At 33.1% G+C, this 22,049-nt stretch overlaps 4 protein-coding genes across 4 annotated transcripts; 2 read left to right on the forward strand and 2 right to left on the reverse strand.

Annotated features, from left to right (window-relative positions):
* LOC109335932 lies at positions 929-3,000 on the reverse strand. Its single transcript, XM_019572209.1, has 5 exons — positions 2,083-3,000; positions 1,898-1,956; positions 1,576-1,704; positions 1,357-1,492; positions 929-1,246 (listed from the first exon to the last, which is right to left on the reverse strand). Exons 1-5 carry the CDS (start codon positions 2,782-2,784, stop codon positions 929-931), a joined length of 1,344 nt encoding a protein of 447 aa, XP_019427754.1. The 5' UTR covers positions 2,785-3,000.
* LOC109335935 (60S ribosomal protein L36-3-like) lies at positions 4,340-6,129 on the forward strand. The gene is made up of 4 exons (XM_019572211.1): positions 4,340-4,452; positions 4,579-4,684; positions 5,581-5,780; positions 5,903-6,129. Exons 2-4 carry the CDS (start codon positions 4,583-4,585, stop codon positions 5,934-5,936), a joined length of 336 nt encoding a protein of 111 aa, XP_019427756.1. The 5' UTR covers positions 4,340-4,452; positions 4,579-4,582; the 3' UTR covers positions 5,937-6,129.
* LOC109336463 (protein NLP6-like) lies at positions 7,086-11,439 on the reverse strand. Its single transcript, XM_019573077.1, has 5 exons — positions 11,079-11,439; positions 9,980-10,551; positions 9,729-9,776; positions 8,662-9,601; positions 7,086-8,393 (listed from the first exon to the last, which is right to left on the reverse strand). The coding sequence occupies exons 1-5, from the start codon at positions 11,275-11,277 to the stop codon at positions 7,279-7,281; spliced, it is 2,874 nt and encodes a 957-aa protein (XP_019428622.1). The 5' UTR covers positions 11,278-11,439; the 3' UTR covers positions 7,086-7,278.
* On the forward strand, positions 14,770-21,954 carry LOC109335012 (pectin acetylesterase 9). Its single transcript, XM_019571043.1, has 13 exons — positions 14,770-15,089; positions 15,187-15,269; positions 17,291-17,420; positions 19,258-19,337; positions 19,594-19,680; positions 19,801-19,925; positions 20,027-20,087; positions 20,378-20,434; positions 20,513-20,590; positions 20,688-20,793; positions 21,004-21,152; positions 21,472-21,582; positions 21,669-21,954. The coding sequence occupies exons 1-13, from the start codon at positions 14,954-14,956 to the stop codon at positions 21,675-21,677; spliced, it is 1,212 nt and encodes a 403-aa protein (XP_019426588.1). The 5' UTR covers positions 14,770-14,953; the 3' UTR covers positions 21,678-21,954.

The following is a 22,049-nucleotide window of genomic DNA, read 5'->3' on the forward strand; positions in this document are numbered from 1 at the left end:
GAAAAGAAAAAGAAAATTAAAATTTCATTAATAAATAAGACTTATTAACTAACCTCATTCTAATCCAGAAACAAAAAGAGTTGACTATTGCACTGCATCCACCATAATATTCGTCTTGCAGAATAAATCAAATGATTCAGTTGTAACTCTAGTTATTACAATCATATTCATATAAAAAAGAATACAGAATATTCAAAATCTCTAACAATAACTCGTTTCTGAAGGTTGCAAGCACGATCAAAGGAACATATCTGAATATATATATACATATATGGGAGCTTTTAAAGCATCAAGAGTGTCCTGGTTGGTATCTTTGCACTGAATTGAGATCCTCTTTATCAAAAGAGGGACAAGTACATCAAAACAAGAGAAAAATATAATTTGATTTGTCATTTTTATCCTTAAGGTGTAAAAATATGACAATTTTATCCCTATATGTAAGTACAAAAATGCTCACATCCAAACTCCTTTGCACTGCCTATCACTCTTGGACTCAACCAGGATTTTATTGCAAGGGGTGCTGAGATTAAAGTCATATGGTGGAAATTATATGAAACAAATTTTAGATACATGATTAACATAATGTAATTTGAAATAATAAACATATCATAGGTGTTAAAATATAAATAAACATGATAAATAAATACTACAAAGAGATGTTTTATCTTTCATTAAACATGCAAAGAGTAGTATAGTAGCCCAAGTATTATGAATTAACCAATACTCAAAGCCATGGAACATAATCAACAACAAAAATCACCAAAGACTTAAGGAATTTTTCCATGACTATAATTTATGTCCTCACCCTTGCTAAAACTACATAATAATTATTTCCTAAGCAACATCAGGAAGGCAGGGACAAGTACTACACAATAACATATAAACGACAATATATAATGACATTTTTATCCTTTTATTTATCATATATTTATTCGAGCAGCATGTGACCATGCTCATCCTTATGAAAACATCTTTCAATTAATTGATCCCATGTTTCATCCATTGTACTCTTATGAGGTGAACCAAAAGAATGAGACTTAGCCTGAGATATTGTTGGAGTCTCTTCTCCTTCATCATGAAAAGTTCCATATTGTGATGGTAGTGTATAAGCATGTGGAACCTCTAATGTCTTTGCCCTTTGTAATGCTGCTTTGTATTCATGATAGTGTCTACTTAAAGTTTCTTCTCGCTCCATTGTTTGTTTTGCAGGGATTTCCATGCTACTTTTATCCTTCTCATGCATCAGCTGCACTTGGCAGAAACAATATACCAAATTAGTGAAACATGATTCCATAGTTATCTACAACTACAATGAATATTTGTAGATTTATGAGAAGTTGAGAACTTATATCTTACTTGCAGAGCCTTTTGTGATTCTTTGTGTATCCGAATGATGGCGTGATCAGATGTAGCATTACATGAAAGGACTATATGCTCAAACCTTCCATCTACTGGTACTGCTGTTCTCACAACTGGGGGAAACCTTCCCATTCTGCATACCAAAGTTGTTTAGAATAAACATATGCCAAACATATGCCAAACATAAAAACTAACACTGAAATCCTTGGCCATTACCTGAAAGGCTTTCTCTCAACAATGTGATAAAGGCGACCGGGTGCATAGAGTCTCCTTCGATCTTTCAGCATCTCCTCTTCGGGTATACATGTATCCCTCATGCACCTTAAGCACAATAAGCATGGCAAACTGACAACACAAGAAAATGACTTCATACATACAATTACATTCATTTCTGCTATCTGTGAACATCTCAGCTTGTTGCAAATAGCATCCACTTAACAAGGCAAAATGTGCATAGCTATAATAGAATATACTATAGCCTCTAATAACAAGCATGATGAATAAGGGAGCTATAATTATAAAGGGTCTTAAGACATACCAGAAAATAGACTCGAATATATCTTCCAATGGAGTGGATGTCCTTGGCAAGAAGTCATCCTGATCAAGTAGAAGATTCATTGTGAATAAAGTACAAGGAATTATTCATAAAGCAAGCTTTTTGCTTTAAAGGGTGATTGATTTTAAGGATTGTTGACATGAACAAATAAGAATCTGATAATTCACCTGAAGCACAACAGAGTTGATCACATCTGCATATCTGACTGCCAAATTAAGCGACATGCACCTAGTGGGTGCAATAGCATAGCACCTCACCCTCTTCCTCTCAATATTTCCGAGTTTCGCTCGATTCTGAACCACCAACATGCTCAACATAGCTGCTACACCCGATCCAAGTGAATGTCCAACAAAAGTGAGAGTATAGTTGGGATGCTTCTCAACCAATTCCCTCAAAATTTCACATTCAGAATCCAAAACCCATCCAGCTGCTTTCAAAAGGCCATTGTGAACATACCCTCCATCAAACTTTCTCTTCCCCAAACTATTATCCAACAGAACCGCATAGTCACTCTCCCTAGTCATATTCAGACCCCTAATAGCAAAAACTATATCAGCATGATCATGATCAAGATAGAGTAAGTATGGTGGGGCTCTCCCTTGTGTATCTTTGTATGTCCTTTTGATTATTAACCAATCAGTGTTGATTCCATATCCTCCAGGGGGTTCCCATTGCGGGTTTCGAATATCATCTTCATACACAGCTAGTATATAGCGACAAAAGCGAGGGACAGGCTCAAATTCTTCTGCATTGGCATTGCCCCAAGTTTCACTGTCATGGCTTCCAGAACAAAGACATCTTTTCCATGCCCAACTAGCACAACCGAGACAGTACACACACTCAACAACAATAGGCACACCACACAACATTGATGAACAAGGAAACTAGAGGTAAGACTTATATGACACTAGTTATGAGCAAGCAACAATGAAGTAAAGGGAAAAAGGAAAGATACCCAGTACCAAATTTCAATGGTTATCTAAAAACCCAGAACACCAAAGCAGCAAAAAAAGAAACTTTGGTTGGATAAAGAAGAGTTGATAGTGACATAGGTTTTCATAGTCCTAAACAACCTCTAAGGAGCTTCTGATAAACTTATATAACATATAGTGCAGAATTGAAATAAAGAAGAAAGGAGTGTAAAATTTTCAATTTTTTATTTGTTTTGAATGCAGAGGTGGGTGAAGATGATATGGTGAAGTAAATGTTGAGACATTATAATAAAAACAGTGTGGTTCATGTTCCAGAGGAAGTGGTTTTGTGATTAAATAGTTGTTGATGATAGTGGCAGTTATTATTGTTAGGGAACTCTTAAGCTAAACTTGTGTATAACGTGACTCATGTTCATACTTCTTCTCAAGTATATGAATTTAACGTGTTCACAAAATCACCTTCATGTAATGGAATGTGATTTGAGATCACGTGGTTAATGAAGTTGTCTCACAAGACATTTGCAAGAGATTCATTACAAAAGGAATAATTCCCTCACTTTTTACACTTTATCTGTTTTAACTTTGCTATTGGCTACAAAACAAATAGAGTAAATATAGTGTGTACTTCAATTTTGAAGTAGTTAATTAAGAGAAATATTAAAATGATCTAAAATTATGTTTATTTAGTATTTAGGTTTAGTTTAACTTATTTTGTTCATAAGAAGAAAGTTAAGTTGAAGTGATCAAATATGATTCAAGATTAAATGTCCTAGAAAATAATTTCATAACAATTTTAATCTAGCTTAATAAGACATTTTCAAAAGAGTATCTATAATAAAAATATTTTGAGTTTTTACCGCATAGCTCATGTTCATATTTCTAGTAAGTATGTTACTTTCAACATAATTTATTAATCATAACGTGAAGAATATTATTCATTATATCAAAAAATTGAAGTTCAAAAAAATAATCATTGTTCTTTAGTTTTCTTTGGGTACATATTCATCTTTATTTTTTTTGGTACTAATCCTCTCACCCTTTTGAATAAGAAACTAATGTCTTTCGAAATTCGTGATTATTCCTCCCAACAAGTGTTGTTTACAAGAATCAAAGTCTAGACATTTTAGTCATCTTGAGAATCTAGCGAGGTCTTAGACCAATCTTACTGGCTATTGATCTCTAGTTTTTTTGCTTTCCCCACAGGTATTCTCGTACTTGAGGCAATCCTGTCCGAGCTTGGAACATCCACACGTACGTGAGGCTAACTCTCCCGTCGAACATTTTTTCCATCCACAAAACTCAAAACCAAGACCTTGCTTAAGGGGAATCAAACATGTACCATTTGAACCAACGTCCGTTGGCATTGATCTCTAGTTTGCAATAAAGAAAATAAAATATAATTAAAATAAAACAAAAATAATTATGATTAAAAAATGTTGGACTTGTATATTACTTTGATGTGGGTTGTTTGGGCCAAACCTAATTACCATCTTCAAAGTAGATCCATGACCCAATTTTGGTGAAGCTGCTTCTATCATCTCATAAAAACCCTAACTTCTTCTCTTCCCTCCTGTTTTAGGGTTCAGCAAGCTCCGAATAGCAGAGGTAAAATGCATCTTCCTTTTCATGTTTTTCTCCCTCTCTTATTTACTATTGATTTTTTCTATTAGTTCATTCTTATTGCGTAAACCATGAAGAATTTATGAACTGTGTTTTTTTGTTATGTGTTAGGGAAATGGCTCCAAAACAGCCAAGTACGGGTCTTTTTGTTGGACTGAACAAAGGTCATGTTGTTACCAAAAGGGAATTACCTCCACGCCCTTCAGATCGCAAAGGGGTAATTTTCATTTTTTAAATCCATTATTATGTTATAGTAAATCTCTATGTAATATTAACATTCTTAGTACTCTTTTCTTGATGATACAAGTATAATTTTTGTTTTTCTTTTAATTAGATCATAATGCAGCTATCTTTTATTGTACATTTGTATTTCCAATTTTGTAGTTTTTGACTGTAATTGTATCACTAGATCATCAAGTACCTATTTGAGTTTTACAACTCTATGTTGCTTTTACTAGATGATTATGCATATAGCTTTATCAATATTGGCGTATCTTTATACATAATCAACATAGAAAAAAGGGACAGGTGTCACAACAGTGATATTTGATTGCTTTACAAGTGATACATATCCTTGTTGGTACCATAAATTGCTTAGTATATCACTTTCTTGTGGTGTGGGGGAATTTGTAGTTTGTTTTTGTAGGATGTTATATCATGGCTTGACTGTTGTTGGAGAACCATGGTTCAAACACTCAAAGTACAAAACCTAACTTTTCATGATGGAGTCACTCTATTCACCCAAGTTTTGAACCCTTTTGTTGTTTGCACCCGGCAGTTCTTTTGCTGTCAACTAAGCCCATTTCTTGGAAACTCATTGACCCTCCCTCTTGCCCGTCATAGACTGTATTTTCTTCAGAAAACAAAATATTTATGTTGCTACCATCTTTAGCCCTAATAAAACAACATTTGGTTGATTTTCTTTGAAGTATTTCTGATGTATAATCTTTTTTAAGATGTATTGATATTTGATAATGAAAGATAATAATAGCAGGAGGTAAACAGTGGATGGGTAAACCATCCATCCACCATAGAACTAATAGTACTTGTATATCTGAAGCCATTAGGATTCGCTTATTTTACTGTGGTCCTAAAAAATATGTTGATTCACAGAAAACAAGCAAGAGGGTGCACTTCGTCAAGAACCTTATTCGCGAAGTTGCTGGTTTTGCACCTTATGAAAAGCGTATCACTGAGTTGCTGAAGGTTGGAAAGGATAAGAGGGCTCTGAAAGTGGCAAAGAGAAAGCTTGGAACCCACAAGCGTGCAAAGAGAAAGCGTGAGGAGATGTCCAGTGTTCTTCGCAAGATTAGGTTGGTCCATGTTCTTTTCTCAATATTATGCATACCATACATGATGTATTAATTTGGTTTGCATTCTTGAATATAGACTTAGTGGTGATTGTTGCTTATGTTGCTTTCTTAAATGTGTGCAGGGCTGGTGGTGGAGCCGGTGACAAGAAGAAGTAAACATTATTTATATAATTTGTTCTACTGTCATCGGGCAAATCAATGTTTTGATGGACATGGTGTCATGGTTTTTGCCTTTAGAAATGTTTTATTATTCTGGAACATGATTTGTGGAAGTTGTTCAGTTTATTGTGCTTTATATTATACCAGAAACTTGAGTTAATTTCTTTTTCAAGCTAACATTGCATCTGCCATTGTCCTCTGCTTATATATATAGCATTGTTATTGATCCTGCATTCCCAGCCAGATGTGTGGTTGGTTGGTCTGTAATGAATGGTGCGTAGGTTGAATAGACTAATTGGTAAAAAAAATATAATCACATATTTTTTGAACAAACAGTGTCTTGATCTTTTTGGATGGATGTGATAGAATATAATGGAATTGAATGTGTAATGTCATTCCAGCTAAAATTATAATGGGAATGGAAAGGACTTTCCATGCATCCAAAAACCTCATGTTTTAAGGTCTAACTAGTGGAATTGAAACATCTGAAAAATACTCAAGTCATGTTGATCCAATAGTACTTCTAAAATTTGTATGTTGATGCTATATACAAGCAACAGCATTGGGTGAAGAGAGGAGGAATTCACTTACCCCAAACTTACTCCTCATCCTAAACCCTCAATTCTAGGGATTTAAACCATTAGATGTTAATAGAATTGATGACTATGATGGAGTAAGTGGATCTCCGCTCATTTGAAGAATTTATGAAGGATAAATGCTTTATTTGGGTGCCTGGTTTAGTTTTATATGATCGATTTCAAAATCATTAGTTCTAATTTTTTTGTTGACATCACTATAAACTAAGCAACCATTTGCTAATCATAGCTTAATCTAAAGAATATTAGAAAATTAAAGTAGTTAAGCTCGTAGTCTGCTAAATTCATTAATTTTTAAGAAATGCTCTGCACATTTGGGTTGGTTAGCAAAGCCTTAAAATATGCATCAACCTGAGAAAACATCGCTGCTTAGAAGTTCCTTAAATTATTTGTTAACACCATCATCAAGTACAAAACTACCATTTACCAAAAAGTGGTATCCAATATCTGAAAGAACACATTTTGTTTGGTTTTCTTATGTCAATTTTTGCATCAAAGTAACTAAATCTTTTCTAAACTATGTTTAGTGGCACATTTGATAAGGGTGCTCTGAACAATTAATTACAAATTTCATTAGCAATATGGTAATACCAATGATTTAAGAAATGGAAATCCTTTAATCTGATAGTCAGTTTCTTACAACTTCAGCAAATATGTATCAAAATTAATTTTCTCTCTATTATCCTAAGGCCAAAAAGTACCTAAGTAATTGAGTACAAACTTGACCTATATACAATCACTTCTTACTCCCCCCCTCTTTCATGGGAACTTCCAAGATTGGATATTAAATCATGCACCAAAACTCTGACTATGTTGCTTCCAGATGATGAAACATCCATGCACTCCTGCATGTCTGCATCACAGGCTATCAAAACCCATTCATTATCATCATCCAGATACTTGATATCAAACGTACCGACCTCTAGTTTCAATCTTTTCGCAACTTCTTCTCTTAAATCCACAATGCTACAAGTCAAAGAGACCCGGAACCTTATGATATATTGTTTATATGTTGCCTTAATAGTCACATTCTTGATTTCTTTCCTATCTGCAGGTGTTACTGCATTATTAAGAGTATGCAAGCTTTGCCTTGGAGCCAAATCAGAACATGGCAGATTAGTACCACACGCTTCTGGAATCAGATCCTCCAAAATAGCATCTGTTATTGAAGGACATAAATTTCTGAAGTCCTCGGAACTACCAGCATCCTCTATTAGCATTTCTCGAAATGGTTGTTGTTGAAGTTCGGCTGGTGCGATGTTGGGAATTGGGTAATCACTTGGGAAGTTCAGTGTATTAGTTGGCTGGAATGCCAACTCTGGCAATTCCCTTAGCGCCACACCTTGCTCATTGTTTGATGCAAATAATATATCTTTAACAGGAGGACTTTCATTTGGGGGACTAAAATGACATGAACCATGTGAAGTAGGATTTGTGCTATCTTCACTTGAGCTACTCTTAGTTACCGTCCTTTTTGGGTCACCTCTATCATTAATCACTTTCTCAAGACTCTGTATCGTTCCTAGCAATTGATCTTCCATCACATCCTGTCTGCTTCTTTCTGATATTTTAAGAGTATCGAATTCATTTTGTTTCATTTGTGGTTCTGATGGCCTGGTGCATAATATGGCTTGCTGGCTGAACTTGTTTGGAGTAAAAGGCTCAGGAAAGGAACCAACAACATCTGGAAGTGGACTTGTGCTGAGAGAATTCAAGTCGAACGCTCCTTCAGCACTGTGGACAGATTCAATAACACGCTTGAGCTTGGACAGGGTACGGTTGACCTTGTTGATCTTTCGAGATGGCCAACGGGATATCCCATGCTGCCTACATATGCGCTTCATTGTAGTAGGGCAAACTGTACAACAATAGCATATTTTAGAACAATATGTTTGAGCTACTACTTTCTTTCCCTTTTCCTTCGTTGAAGGAACTTGTATTAACAGATGTATTCATTGACAATTATATCTTTCCAGATGAGAGTTCGTTGTGCTAGAGTAAAATGCACAACAAGGATAACACACATGTGTATTCTTAGAAATTATATGTTTTCACCTAGCAGCAGATTCATAGAGATGACAAACAAAAGTATTGCTAATCACTATATTCCAGGAATAAGAACTTACCACCAAGGCTCTTTGCAGCATCTTTAAGACTCCCAGCGAAATAACGTTGCAGAACTTCAAGACTAATTGATTTCTCAGTTTTTCCACGTTTCCTCTCTGAAGGTTTCTTTATGGTTTTAGTCTTTAACAAGGACATCTGATCAATGCTTCCCCGTGCATTATCACCAAAATCTTCTCCGTCATTTATGTCATTACAGTACATCATTATTTGCTGTTCTGATGGATCTTCTGGAATTTCCTCCACTATATTTGGGGCGTAATCAGGTATAAGAGGTGATTTAGTGGATCGATCAATTGGGATTGACTCAAGTGTGAAATGAACTCCTTCATTTGTTGCTTCTATAATTTCAATCGAACCATTCTCCTCAAGTTCAACACCAGCAGCAATCTTAAGACTCTGAAAATGTTGTTTCATTGTTCTCAATATGGACCCCAACAGTGTCTTTTGTTCATGAAAGTCAGTGATCCTAGGAGGCATAAAAAACTCTAACACATAATCATCCTCTTCACTATGAGAGCTTCGTAAACAAATTGCAAAGCAACTTGTTAACCCAAACATGAGAGCATAATGAACTAAGGGGTAATCAGTTTTGCAGAATTGGGTAATGTTACTGCAGAAGCACATGTTGTGGGATAAAAATGCCCTCCCAGCAACCCCTTGACCTTGTTGTAAGTGATGCTCAACACAGGCCTCACGGAAACCCCATAAATGAGGATCTATGATGTAGGATGCAACATCAGTTGTAGACATGCAAACTTGGCCCATGCAACTACCATCAAAACTAGAACAAACTTTCTTTAGACCACCGCCATTGGCCAAAACACTACGATGCTTACATGGAACCCATGTTTGGGCCAGAGGTAAATTATGAGTTTCACACACCGCTGTCAATATCTCCAAGATCTCTGCTAATGCATTCTGGCGGCCTTCATTACAAATCTGGTTTAACAAGCATTGCCAAGTTATATCTGTGAGAATAGAGGGGTAAGATATACAACAACAGCAATATCTAGCTTTCATAAAATACACCGGATTGGGACGCATCATGTATGATAGTTAAAATTACCTGAATGTATGGATGCTCCAGAATTTCCGAACTCCTCAAATTTACTGCCTGCAAGGAAACTGACAACGGGTGAGTGAGGAAAAATCTAAGTGTTTTATGATTATATAAAAGTTCTAACATGATCTCAATGAGGATTATGTTTATATGAATTAATCTTGATATTTTATAATTTAGAATCATCACATGGTACTCACCAAACATGAGCAAAGCATAAAACTAGGTATAAATAGCAAAGTTGAAAGAAACCCAACCTCAAGGGATTTGCAGATTTTATCAACCTCAGGAGCATAGTTAATCTTTTGTGAAGTCATTATCAACTCCACTACACCAACACATGAATGCAGTGAAGGTTCAAACACAGGCAAAGCCAAGGTTCCACGAACATTGTAATGTTGAGCATAATCACGGCGCGGATATTCTTTACTAGAATAATACTGAACATCAGGAGACCATTCGGGTAATTTCTTCTGAAAAACACGACCAGGAAGCCCCGGGGATCCATCATTCTCCCCATCCACGGGAAACATGTACATCAAGGAAACCGTTCTATACTGATTGAGACCATTACTATGTGGATCAAGAACAAAGGGTTGACCAGCAGTTGTAAGCACATAACAATTGCCATTCCTCACGGGTGCCCAAACCTGAGCCAGAACATTCTGTTCAGTCAATTGTTTGAAGTAGCGAAGTGCTTGTGTCATCTTTTCCTTGACTACATAATACCAGTCCACATTTTCTAATGGTGGCATAGCCACAAGGGGTGGCAAAAGTTTGTTGCTGTCATCATTCTCCTCCGGCTTTTCAGCAATTGAATTTGAATCACCTGAAAATAGTAGCTTTGGTCAAAAGCAATGCAGCTTCCAGCAAAAAGTAATAAAAATATACTATGCAAACTCTAAAGTTGAGCTACCAATACCTTTGATCTCAAATTACAATATATCTACAACTAGCAAACCTTATAAATACTTCAACAATCACCAAAAAAGTAGCATCTACTTGCAATAGGTAAAAGCCCAAGAAAGCAAACAAATTCAGGCTTGCAAATATTATCCTGTTAGAACTTAGAACACCACTAGAAGGAGTACAAAGATGTGATTTAAAGTCATGAACTTACATAGAAAACTCTCCAAAAAGGCAAAAACTTCAAGTTAGAAATATGGAAAAGAAAATTCAGTAAATATAAAGAATTCATTGCAAAAATCAATTATAAACAACATAACATCTTCAAAACATGAGAAAGCAAGTTTATTTTGAATCAATTCAAGTTAAAGCAGCTAGGTAATAAAGAAAGTTCAAAAGATTGATGAAAATTAATAAAAAAATAGAAAAATGGAAGGAAGGAAAACATACAAGAGATCTTGTAGCAATCAGAGAAGGGTGAAGGTGCAACCTTTACAAAGCTATCATCTTCCACATCAGAAAAAACCCATACAGGAGAAGAAGTGGAAGTGGAGAACACAAAAGGTGACGTGGCCATGTTATCTAAAGGCCATGGATTTTCCATTTCTAGATCAAAATCCAAAGGATTTTCTTCCTCAGGTTCTGTCATTTTCTCAGGGAAATTTTGTGGATTCAGAGTGCTGAGAGATAAGGATTGAAAGTTGAAAAAAATGGATGATGATGATGATGATTATAGTATTGTGTAACACTGAAGAATGGTTTAAGATTATGTATGATTCCATGTCAAAAAATAATTACAGTGCCTCTAACACTTGCAAGTTGCCACAAAGTAATGTTAAAATATTCAATAACAAAAAAAATTTATTTTTTTATTCTATTTATTGTGGTACCAAGATTGTAAAGTAGTTCATGTCTTACTTAATGTCTTAAATTAATAAGAAAACTTCATTTATTTAAAAAGTTAAATTATAAAAAATTGAGATTAATATTTTAATATTGTCTCGTGAAGTTTTATTGATTCAAGACATAAGGATAGAAAAATTATTGTACTTATGATCCTTATCCCACTTACAATTGTGTTTGTATTTTATTAATTAGAATAGTTTGAAAGTAGTGGTAGATATATGGGGGAGGTTAGAACTGAAAGGGGGAACCAAAGGAAAAGTTGGTGTAGCATTGTTGAACATGGTTTCAACTTTCAACACAAATTTTTAGTTGTCTTATGTGGTGGTTGTAGCTGCTGAAATAATTTGTTTCTCTTGTGGATTAAATTGTATTTTCTTGGAGTGCATTAAAACTCAAACTTCATAATTGATATATCAAGATTAATCAATTTATAAATTTTGGTGTTGTATTTTGAAAAAAGTTTGTTTATCCCTTTATCATTTAATTGCTTAAAATATGTATATATATTATTAAGAGTTGACAATTTGGCTAAATTACATTTATCACCTATACCCATTTAAATGGGCTTTTGCATATGTTCTTATATTAGTTTAAAACTTAGACATAAGGCTATAGTTTAAATAAATAAAGGGAAATAATTGCTACATAGTAGATACTCTACAAGAAGGGAAATAATTGGTGAATCTGAAAATGGTACCACTTCATCACTGTTTGTACGTATGCGACAAGGAGAAAAAATATATATAAGTGAGTGGAGATTACTGTAAGTTTCTTTAACTAATTGTTTAGCTAACTTAATCCCACAGAAAGCAACGATTATTATACTTAATCTCTTGTGGGTTCTATGATTTGTACAATTAATTTTGGACCCTTGCTAACATGGACACTTACTTAGGTCAAACAAATATTTTAAATCACTGTAATTACCCACTTGTGGTTACATAGTGAGTAGTGTTTAACTTCCCATTTTACTAATCTAGGATTATTATTTTATGTATTGCCGATTCAAAAGGTGAAAAGAATAATTAAGAAAACAGAGAAGAAGATGATTTTTTTGTTTCCCACAAGTATTCTCGTATCAGGTTTCTGTTTTCCAAAAGGAGTTCGTGTAAGTTTATGTTTTAAATTATGGTATAGTGACACTTCCACAGCATGAACATATCATGTAAATTTTGTTGGTTAGTCTCATTAACAAAGATTCTGAGTACTAAATTTGTAGAAACAGATATGAGAGAATAGGAATATCATACCATGTCCTCTAAACCAAGCATCATGAACTCTGACGCAGAGAAAACCGTGCAATCTGCATACAACAAAGGAATGGTGGATATTATTTGATTTTAAATTATACGACTATGACTCTTGAGGAGAACAATGTGCTTTCTCCTATCATTTGCAACATTGTCTTATATCTTGTGTTTCTTACATCATGCTATTTCCTTTAGAAAAGTAGCATGGTTTTCAACTTTTTATTTTAAACCCATTAGTAACCTTTCTCCTTTCTTTCAAAACCTTAAATCTTAAAAACAATCACAATCATCAACTATTAAAGCTCCAAGAACCTCCTTATCCCATCTTAAATGTCCAAACCAATTTTGCAATAGCAATGGGGACTTGCATACGGTAATAGAAAGAGAGATTTGTTCTCTCGAAAAATAATAATAATAATGAATATAGAACTTTTAATTGATATTACACATTTCATTGGCACGAGACGTAATTTGAAATAGTGGATCTATCAAGGATGAGTATGGGACGGGTTGGGATGGGTTAAGTATGCCCCTCACCCGTCCTTAAATATTGATCGAGTCAATTTTTGAATTCGAATACGTCCCTAATTAGGATGAGACATGTAAGGGACAAGTCCAAAATAAGACAGATCAAGATAGGGACGGGTCCGATTGGAAAATGACAAAATGACAAACGTATATTCAAAATTATCACAATTTTTATATAAACTCAACTAAAACCTACATTGCACATACATCAGTATATAAACTACAAACCGTAAATTACATCCTTCAAACTAAAAATCATAAAAGACATTGAAAATTTCAGAACAATTGAAACTGTCAAGTATCAACGTAAACACAAGTGTTATTGTAAATAATAAAAAACACATGAGAACTAAAATGACAACAACATGCTGATACTCAAAAGTTCACACAAAAATGAATACAATAACTACTTATTAAATAGAAAATGACTAATTCTTAAGCGCCATAGTGTCCTTCACTCTCGTCGCAAAAGTCTTTCACTATCCAGGAGAATTAAACAATGAAAAAGGTAAGGAATAAAGATCATATGATAAGTAGTGTGTATATATTGTATGAGCTTGTAGGTATTTGAATTATGTGGGCTAAACATAATGTGTATTTATAAGTACTTAGTCAACTATTCTTGATATATTTTTTGACGACGGGTCTGTCTTTTTTATTTATTTCGATGAGTCAGACCCATCCTTAAGTCATCGGGTTGAGACGGATCTACGGGTAGGACTGAGTCTTACTCACCGATTGATCTATGTTTGTGTAACAACTGCAACGATGGATGCTAAAGCAATAATGTAAAGTTTCTTGATTAAGAAAGTTTCTTAATTGTCTGTAAGGATCAGCTAGCCCAATTCATCGCCCTTGCAAGCAATAATTTGAGTCACAGTAAAATTGAAGTACTTAAATAACTAATATCCGTGTAAACCTATTAATTTTTTATATAAATATGATGATTGAAATTAAGTTTAATAGCTAACTAATAAAATAACGCAAATTAAGTTAAAGTTATTAAATTAGTATGGCCCTTGATGTGAAGGTTTGGACATATAAAAAATGGATGGATTGATGAGAATATGAGATGATATTCAATATATGTATGGGACATATTTGTATAGAATTATAAGGTAAGGTTGTTGAATAACATTTAGCTTGAAGATTAAAAGAAGAAGTTGACAGGTTGGTCCATTTGGTGTTACGTGGTGGGTCCCATTCACACTCCCACTTGTTGTTTTTTATTGACTTTATAAATAGATGATAGGAAGACATGTATGTGCCGATAATCAATTAAATCTTATCAAATTTAATTTTAATTAAATTTAATTATAAATATTAGCACCAACAAAAATAAATATATTTGTTTCTAAATATAACGTGTTATATGTGTTTTTATAAGAGTTTTTTCTGATTTATATTATTATATTAACACGACAACGTTATCCCTCTCTTTCTCACTCCATTTCCATATCATCTTTCTTTCCTTCTCCATTTGGCATTCTAACACAAACAAAACTTTCCGAGAATCTTTGGTTTCATTACGTTCACCATTTGCTTTCCTTTCTCCTTTATAGATTTACGTGCTATATCATAACACCAACAACATGGATTAATTATTCTGAGAGAATTGAAGCTGAACTAATTAAGGGAAGAATGAAGAGTGTTGTTGTTGTTGTTGATGTTGTATTATTGTATCTGGTGATGGTGGTGCCATGGCGCGTTTGGTGCCAACAACAGGGGCTACATGTGAACATGACGCATGTTCAGAATGCTCGTGCTACCAATGCTCGTGAGCTTCATAATTTTGTTTTATTTATTTATCATTTAATCATATTTGTTTAGTTTATTAAATTATATTATTTTGAAATTGTGAAAATTTGTACCAGTTTGTTTGGATGGGAGTTTACCCGCGTATCATTTACACAGAGGATATGGAGCTGGAATCAATAATTGGCTTCTACAATTCGAGGTACACTCACTTTTTTTCCCTCTATCTTTTTCTCTCTTCTTTTTTAAATACAAAAAGAGTGATCATTCATTCCTTGTTTTGGAAGCAGTAATTTTGTGTCGCGCGCTGTTTCCTGTCTGTAATCTATTGTTTCACCTCTTCCCGCCGACGACCACGAATCTATTTCGGCTTACGTCTTTTATGTCAAATTTCTCTATCTTTATAAGAAATTAAATGATATGTATTATTTATTATTAACCGAATTTTTATTGGATTGGTATAGAGATATAAAAAACTTTTGGTGCAAAGTATTTGAGTTTTATTTTTTATTAGTTATCCAATTTTTATATTAAAAAAAAAACAGTGGATGTTAGTTAACCGTTGCTAAGAAAGTTTGTAGGAGAGAACTTGTCACATATCAAGGGAGTAGCATAAATCACTTTTTAATGTAAGTTTATTTTCCTTCATAAGTTGAAGGCACACAAAAGAATAATATTATTCTGTTTTACTTCAAGTGTTATTTTAAGATGTGATATCTAAATTAAGATAATCATTAAAAGTGATAGTTATCATATAAAATAATATGTTTTGATCAAACTATATCCTTTTTAATTCTTAAATAATGTCATTTATCAATACAAGAGCTAAATTTAAAAAAATATTGAAAATCATGCTTGCATTAAATTATTTAAATTACACTCAATGTATGTTTATAATTTTCTCTAGTCTAAACCTCCAATGAAGCACAATACAACAAAACCCATGGCATAATGAGAAAGACACCTAATTAAGAAGCTACCCATAACATTATAGAAAATGGAGCATCAAGGAGGGTGATGTCTCACCAACCATGTGCATCATTAGGAACCTTTTATTAGCATTTGTTTTCTTTCTATTTCACCTTATTCTATCCCCTTTTAATACATTTAATCTAATGTACTGATCACTGATTTATTCCCTTCAACATAAAACTAACATACATGAGAGATTTTATTATTACTAGTAGCTTATAAGTTGTAAAAGTTGAAAGAAAAATGAATACTTTGAGCAAATGAGCTTACAATTTTTCTATCAACACATGAAGGTGGCATTTTTATGTGAGTATGTTTCTATCCACACATGAAGGTGGCATTTTTATGTGAGTATGAACATTTATCGACTAATTTAGTAGGATGAATGCAAATTTTTATAAATATAAAACCATATTTATTAATTTTTTACATTGTTTTATTTTATACTATACAAAGTACATTAATATTTTCACAATTTAAACTTACATAAAAATGTACAATTAATTGGTTATGGAAAGTTTAACAAGAGTGAGAATTCACCTAAACATAGTTCCTTTAAATAGTTGTTAGGGAGAACTTTGTCGTTTATAACATTTATATCAGAATCGAATAAAATAGACTCTAGTTGGTGGTAGATATAGATAGTTTAAAAGGAGTCTTGAACTCATGTGTGACCATAGACACTTACAACATTCCACACTTATATAAATTGTGTTTGGTATGATAAACTTGTAGTTTATTTATGATTTGTTCGTGGGTCGAGTTTTGAAGGGAAATAAAAGAAATGAAAGACTTAAAAATTATGAAATACACTAATGAGATAACTCTGAAATATTTTATTTCCCTAAAATATAATATTATCTCACTTGGAGACATTTAATGAGTATTAGCTACTTACATAACTAAATTTGTCAAAACTTTCAATCTTATGGCTAACAACTATGACACTAACATAGCTAAAAGTTGTTTGGTTTTTTGAAAAGAAGTTATTATAAGAAGTGTAGCGTGGAATTAAAGGTAGAAAGCAATGTAGGCCTAAAAGTGTGACGTTGGAGAATAATTTGGTCCCCAACTTAGAATCGAAGTAAAGGTATGGAACTATGGATATCTGAAATGATGAATTGAAAAGACATAGTGGATGAAGTAGCACGCAGTTAGTTGGTTAGGTTGGTGGATCCAAAGTCGTAATTGAAGAAACGTAACTCTTTTGGTAATTGAATAATCATTATAACTAATGAATGATACATACAGGGAGGTGGGTGGTGCAATGACTTGGCTTCATGCTTGGTTAGAGCCCAAACTCGAAGGGGCTCAACACGTTTCATGAACAAGTGGGAGACCTTTTCTGGCATTTTGAGCAATGATTCTTCCCTTAATCCAGGTCAATTTTTGCTTATCTTCTTTAATCTCACAATTCTTTAACCTTAAGTCATAAACAAAAAAACATGTTTAGATGTTCCATAACTTCTTGAACCACTCTGCGTTACACATCTTGTTACTACCGCAAACATTGGCTTAGGTGAGTGCTATTCAGGACAAGTTAGGAGTGTTTATTATTGTCCCATTTTAATTACTCACTTACCCTATTTTACAACCAATACAATAATTGAAGATATATAAATCCTAGATACAATGAAAATTAACGTATTTTTACTCAAACATTCAGATTTCATTTTCACTCTTAAAATGACCAACGTTATTTTCACTTTCAAGAGGAAAAGTTTACCCGGAAGATAATAAGGACCAAAGTCACAAACAATATAAGACCTTTAAAAAAACTAAAGTGACAACTAAATTGGGAAGAGGGGGAGTAGGTAAGTATTTATAGAAAAATTAAAAACATTTTTTTAAATGGAGAAAATTAATAAGTGCCTTAAGAAGTTTAAAGATGAGATAAAAGAAATATTGTCTACTAAATTCATGTTTTTACATTTAGATAAGTGTTAGATTTAATTTTTCAAATTTAGTTTTTTTTTTTTGTATTCCTTACGTGTGTCACTCATAAACCCGACTACTTTTAAATTTATTAAATACATAGTCACCTTCTTCATTTCTTAATCATGGGCAATGAAAACAAAGCTGATTTTGTTTATATTTTCGTCCTAAACACACAAAAATGCATTTCTAATTGTTTTTTCTTCATTTAATCATGTTCTATACCGAATTTTAATTATATTTAGTGAGTATAAAAGATTTTTCATTGACAAGTTTTAATAATTTAGACAGATAAAAATAAATATTGATTTTTAAAAATATTAATGAATGCCTACATTTCTATTAACAAGGGAAAAATTAATTTTGAAAATGTTGTTGACCAAAATGTTGAAGAGAATGAGTTCCTCTAGGATTTTTTACAAGTTGAATAGGAATATTTTTATTTTGTTTTCTACTGTATTATTCTTATTTTTTGACTTTTGTTCTTAAATAAGAATAAATTTTTAGTTGTTCTTAACCAAATGTAAGTAAGGAGAGGGGTATATAGTATAAAAAAAAGTAAATGTTGTGAGATTCAAATAAGAACGATGTTTGTTTTACAATTTTTGGGGTGAGTGGTCCTTGCAACATCAATATTAGAATGTATGTTCCCCAGATTCTCTTTCACGTGCTCATTTTGCAGTCATATAATAAAGTCTTTACTCATCTAAATTGAGAAATTTTTAAGTAAGAAATAATTTTTGCTGTAATTATTTAATGTGTCTCACTTTATTAGTATTTTAAACGAACATAATTGAAGTGACACATCAAATGCCATAAATAAGATTTTTAAATCCTAAATTTGAGGTTATTTTTGGGATAAAAAGTCAGCACTCAAAGTGGACTAATCACTTTTGTTTGATCCGTGATCCAGTCATTGTTTATTTTCATTCATGAAAAATTTCCCTCGTTTTTTGATAATGAAATATGATAATCAAATAGATTTGTGATTTATATTGAAAACGTTTAGTTGGGTGACAATTGAAACATGAGAGGTGATTTATTGACAAAAAATAAATAAATAAAAACATCTACAAACTTTATTCTAACAAATATTTCATACAATGTTATATAAGTCATTGAATAATACCTAAATTTTATTTTTGGATGATTCAAAGGAGTCTACTCTAAAGCATGTTATGATATAAATATTCCAGTAGAAAAAGTATCTTATATAATGCTGCTGTTCCTCTCTTTTTTCTTCAATTTTTGGTATTGTTTGTATAATTGTATTGGTGTTCTAGACTTTTACAACTGGAACCGTGTGAAGCTTAGATATTGTGATGGAGCTTCATTCACTGGTGACACTGTGTTCAATAATAAGGTAATTTTCACAATGTGTCTCTCCTCAAAATGGCAAGAAAAACAAGATCACATTTATGTAATTTATGTCTCACAGCTCTAAGATAGAGCCTTAGCAAATGCTGGTAACACAATCCTAAACAAATAATGACATTCTAACAACCATGGATAACGTGAATTAGTGTTACAACATTTTCTGTCTATGTTCTTAGTTGCTTACCGGATGAATCAAGTTTACTGAATGAAATAACACTTTGTGTTTGTGAGATGAACATCAGACAACAATGCTTTATTTCAAAGGGCAGAAGATTTGGGAAGCTATCATCCGAGACCTTCTGCCAAAAGGTTTGGGAAAGGCACGCAAGGTATACTACACCTCTTCCGAATTTTATTTCATTTATGCAAACTTTTGATGTCTCAGAAATGAAGACATGTGACTTGCAGTTCAAGTCTTAGAATAAGTACTATATATGTTTCTTGTGTAGGCTTTGCTTTCAGGTTGTTCTGCTGGAGGTTTAGCAACCTTTCACCATTGTGACAACTTCGCCAAGTATTTGCCAAGTAATGCAAGTGTTAAATGCTTGAGTGATGCAGGTTTTTTTCTTGACGGGTATGTTTTGTTTATCTTGAGTGTTCAACCCAATCTTCAGCTGTATTTTTTCAAAAAATAAATTTATATGTGAAGCATTTCCTCTTCTTCAACTTTTGCAGGAGAGATATAAGTTTGAACCACACTATGCGCTATTTCGTCAAAAGCCTTGTTGAATTGCAGGTAAGCTTCAATAATTGTGCCATGTTTATGTCAACTTTTGTTCTGAAAAATGCGTTGATTAATCACTTGACAACAGTTTATGTGCTTCCTGAAAAGAGAACTGAAAAAGAAAAAAAAAAGCTCTAGGACATTTGAAAGTGGTTCACATACTCAGATTTTCTTCTAAATTAAGAGTTCAGTGAAGATAGGAAAACACATTTTATTCTGTACATTAAATTTTCGAATTGCATTAAGAAAGAAAAGTGCATATCATTAAAAACAGGCTTACATGACAAAGTCTTGTGCAACAGGGGGTAGAGCAGAACCTAAATAGAAATTGCACAAGTACACTGTTCTTTCCAGATCTGGTATGTTTTCCTATGTACTTGAATCATTAGCTCTGGAATATTATAGAAGACTTTGATGTTTGTCATGTTCCCATGCAGTGCTTCTTTCCACAATATGCCTTGAGATACATATCAACACCATATTTCATCTTGAATTCTGCCTATGATGTATTCCAAGTAATAATTTATGCCATTTTTTGTTTCTGCATTGCACATTATCTTAATTCATATAATTGGCTGATTACGTGAAGGATTAAACTTCTAATTTCAACAGTTCCGTCATATATTGGTGCCACCTTCTGCTGATATGCATGGACATTGGAACCACTGCAAGTTGGACCCAGCGGCATGCACACCAGACCAAATTAATATATTGCAAGGTTCCTCTTTCAATTTTTCTGCCATCAACTTAGCATTTTTCGGAATAGCTTTTGCATATTCAATCTTATAAGAAGTTTCATTAGTGTTTATAGACATGTTAGTATTTTGTCATAGATCTGTGTATAGCTTATTTCATACATGCTCAAAATTCATCCTTTTTATTGATTAAGATTAAACTAATTTTCCTCACTCACATGCACTCTATTCAGGTTTTAGGCACTACATGCTTGCAACTTTGCGACCATTCTACATATATTCAGGAAGAGGGGGAATGTTCATAAATTCATGCTTTGCTCATTGCCAAAGTGAATCAAATGATACTTGGTTTGCAGATGATTCTCCAAGAGTAAACAACAAGGTACCGGTCTTACTCTTTGATAGCGAGAGATCATGATGAACCTGTTGTAGTATGTGAAAATTTAACTTCTTTTTTGAAGTGCCAAGTAGTAACTGGTTTATGGTGACCAAGGAAAAGGATATTGAATTATACAATATATCAGTCCAAGTCTCTAAGATATTTGTATTATGTGTCAAAGTTGTAGTGTTATATTATCTGATGTTCCACCCTTCAACCAAAATTAGAGGTTTAAACTTAAAGTGAAGTGATCTTTGAAGGTTCAGCATAGTTAACTTTCTCAATCAGCCACAGTACTGTTAAACCATTCTATTTCTTACAGACTATTGCAGAAGCGGTTGGTGATTGGTATTTTAGTAGAAACAGAAGCAAGGAAATAGACTGTGCATATCCATGTGATACAACCTGCATTAATAATATACCACAATCTCAGGTAATGTCTTCCTATAAAATGTATACTATCTTGTAAATCATGGTGATTTTAAGTCCTTTGATCTGATTAAATTGGAAATGTTGCAGGTCACATAGAAGATTAATTAACTGAATTTGTTTTTCCAACAAGCTTCTCTGATTCTCACAGTGAAGCTCAGTTCTCGAAGAAAAGGATTGAAAGATTGAAAGATTGTTTGGTACAAAGCTATACAAGTGAAAAGTGAATGCTAGGAAGATAAATAGAAAATTCTTTGATAAGAACTAGAAAGTATGATAAAAGGAAAGGAACCAAAAGATAAAAATGTGTCTGAGTGATTATATTTCATGCATTACTATTATTCTTTTACTCAATCAAAATCGTTTCGATTCTTCTTATGTTTAACATCTATGATTAAGTACCTTAAACATCATGTTTTAAACATTGATACATGACTACTACTACTACTTAGCACACCATAACTTCATGCA

Source organism: Lupinus angustifolius, chromosome LG20, assembly GCF_001865875.1.
Source record: "Lupinus angustifolius cultivar Tanjil chromosome LG20, LupAngTanjil_v1.0, whole genome shotgun sequence".
Taxonomy (NCBI): Eukaryota; Viridiplantae; Streptophyta; class Magnoliopsida; order Fabales; family Fabaceae; genus Lupinus; species Lupinus angustifolius.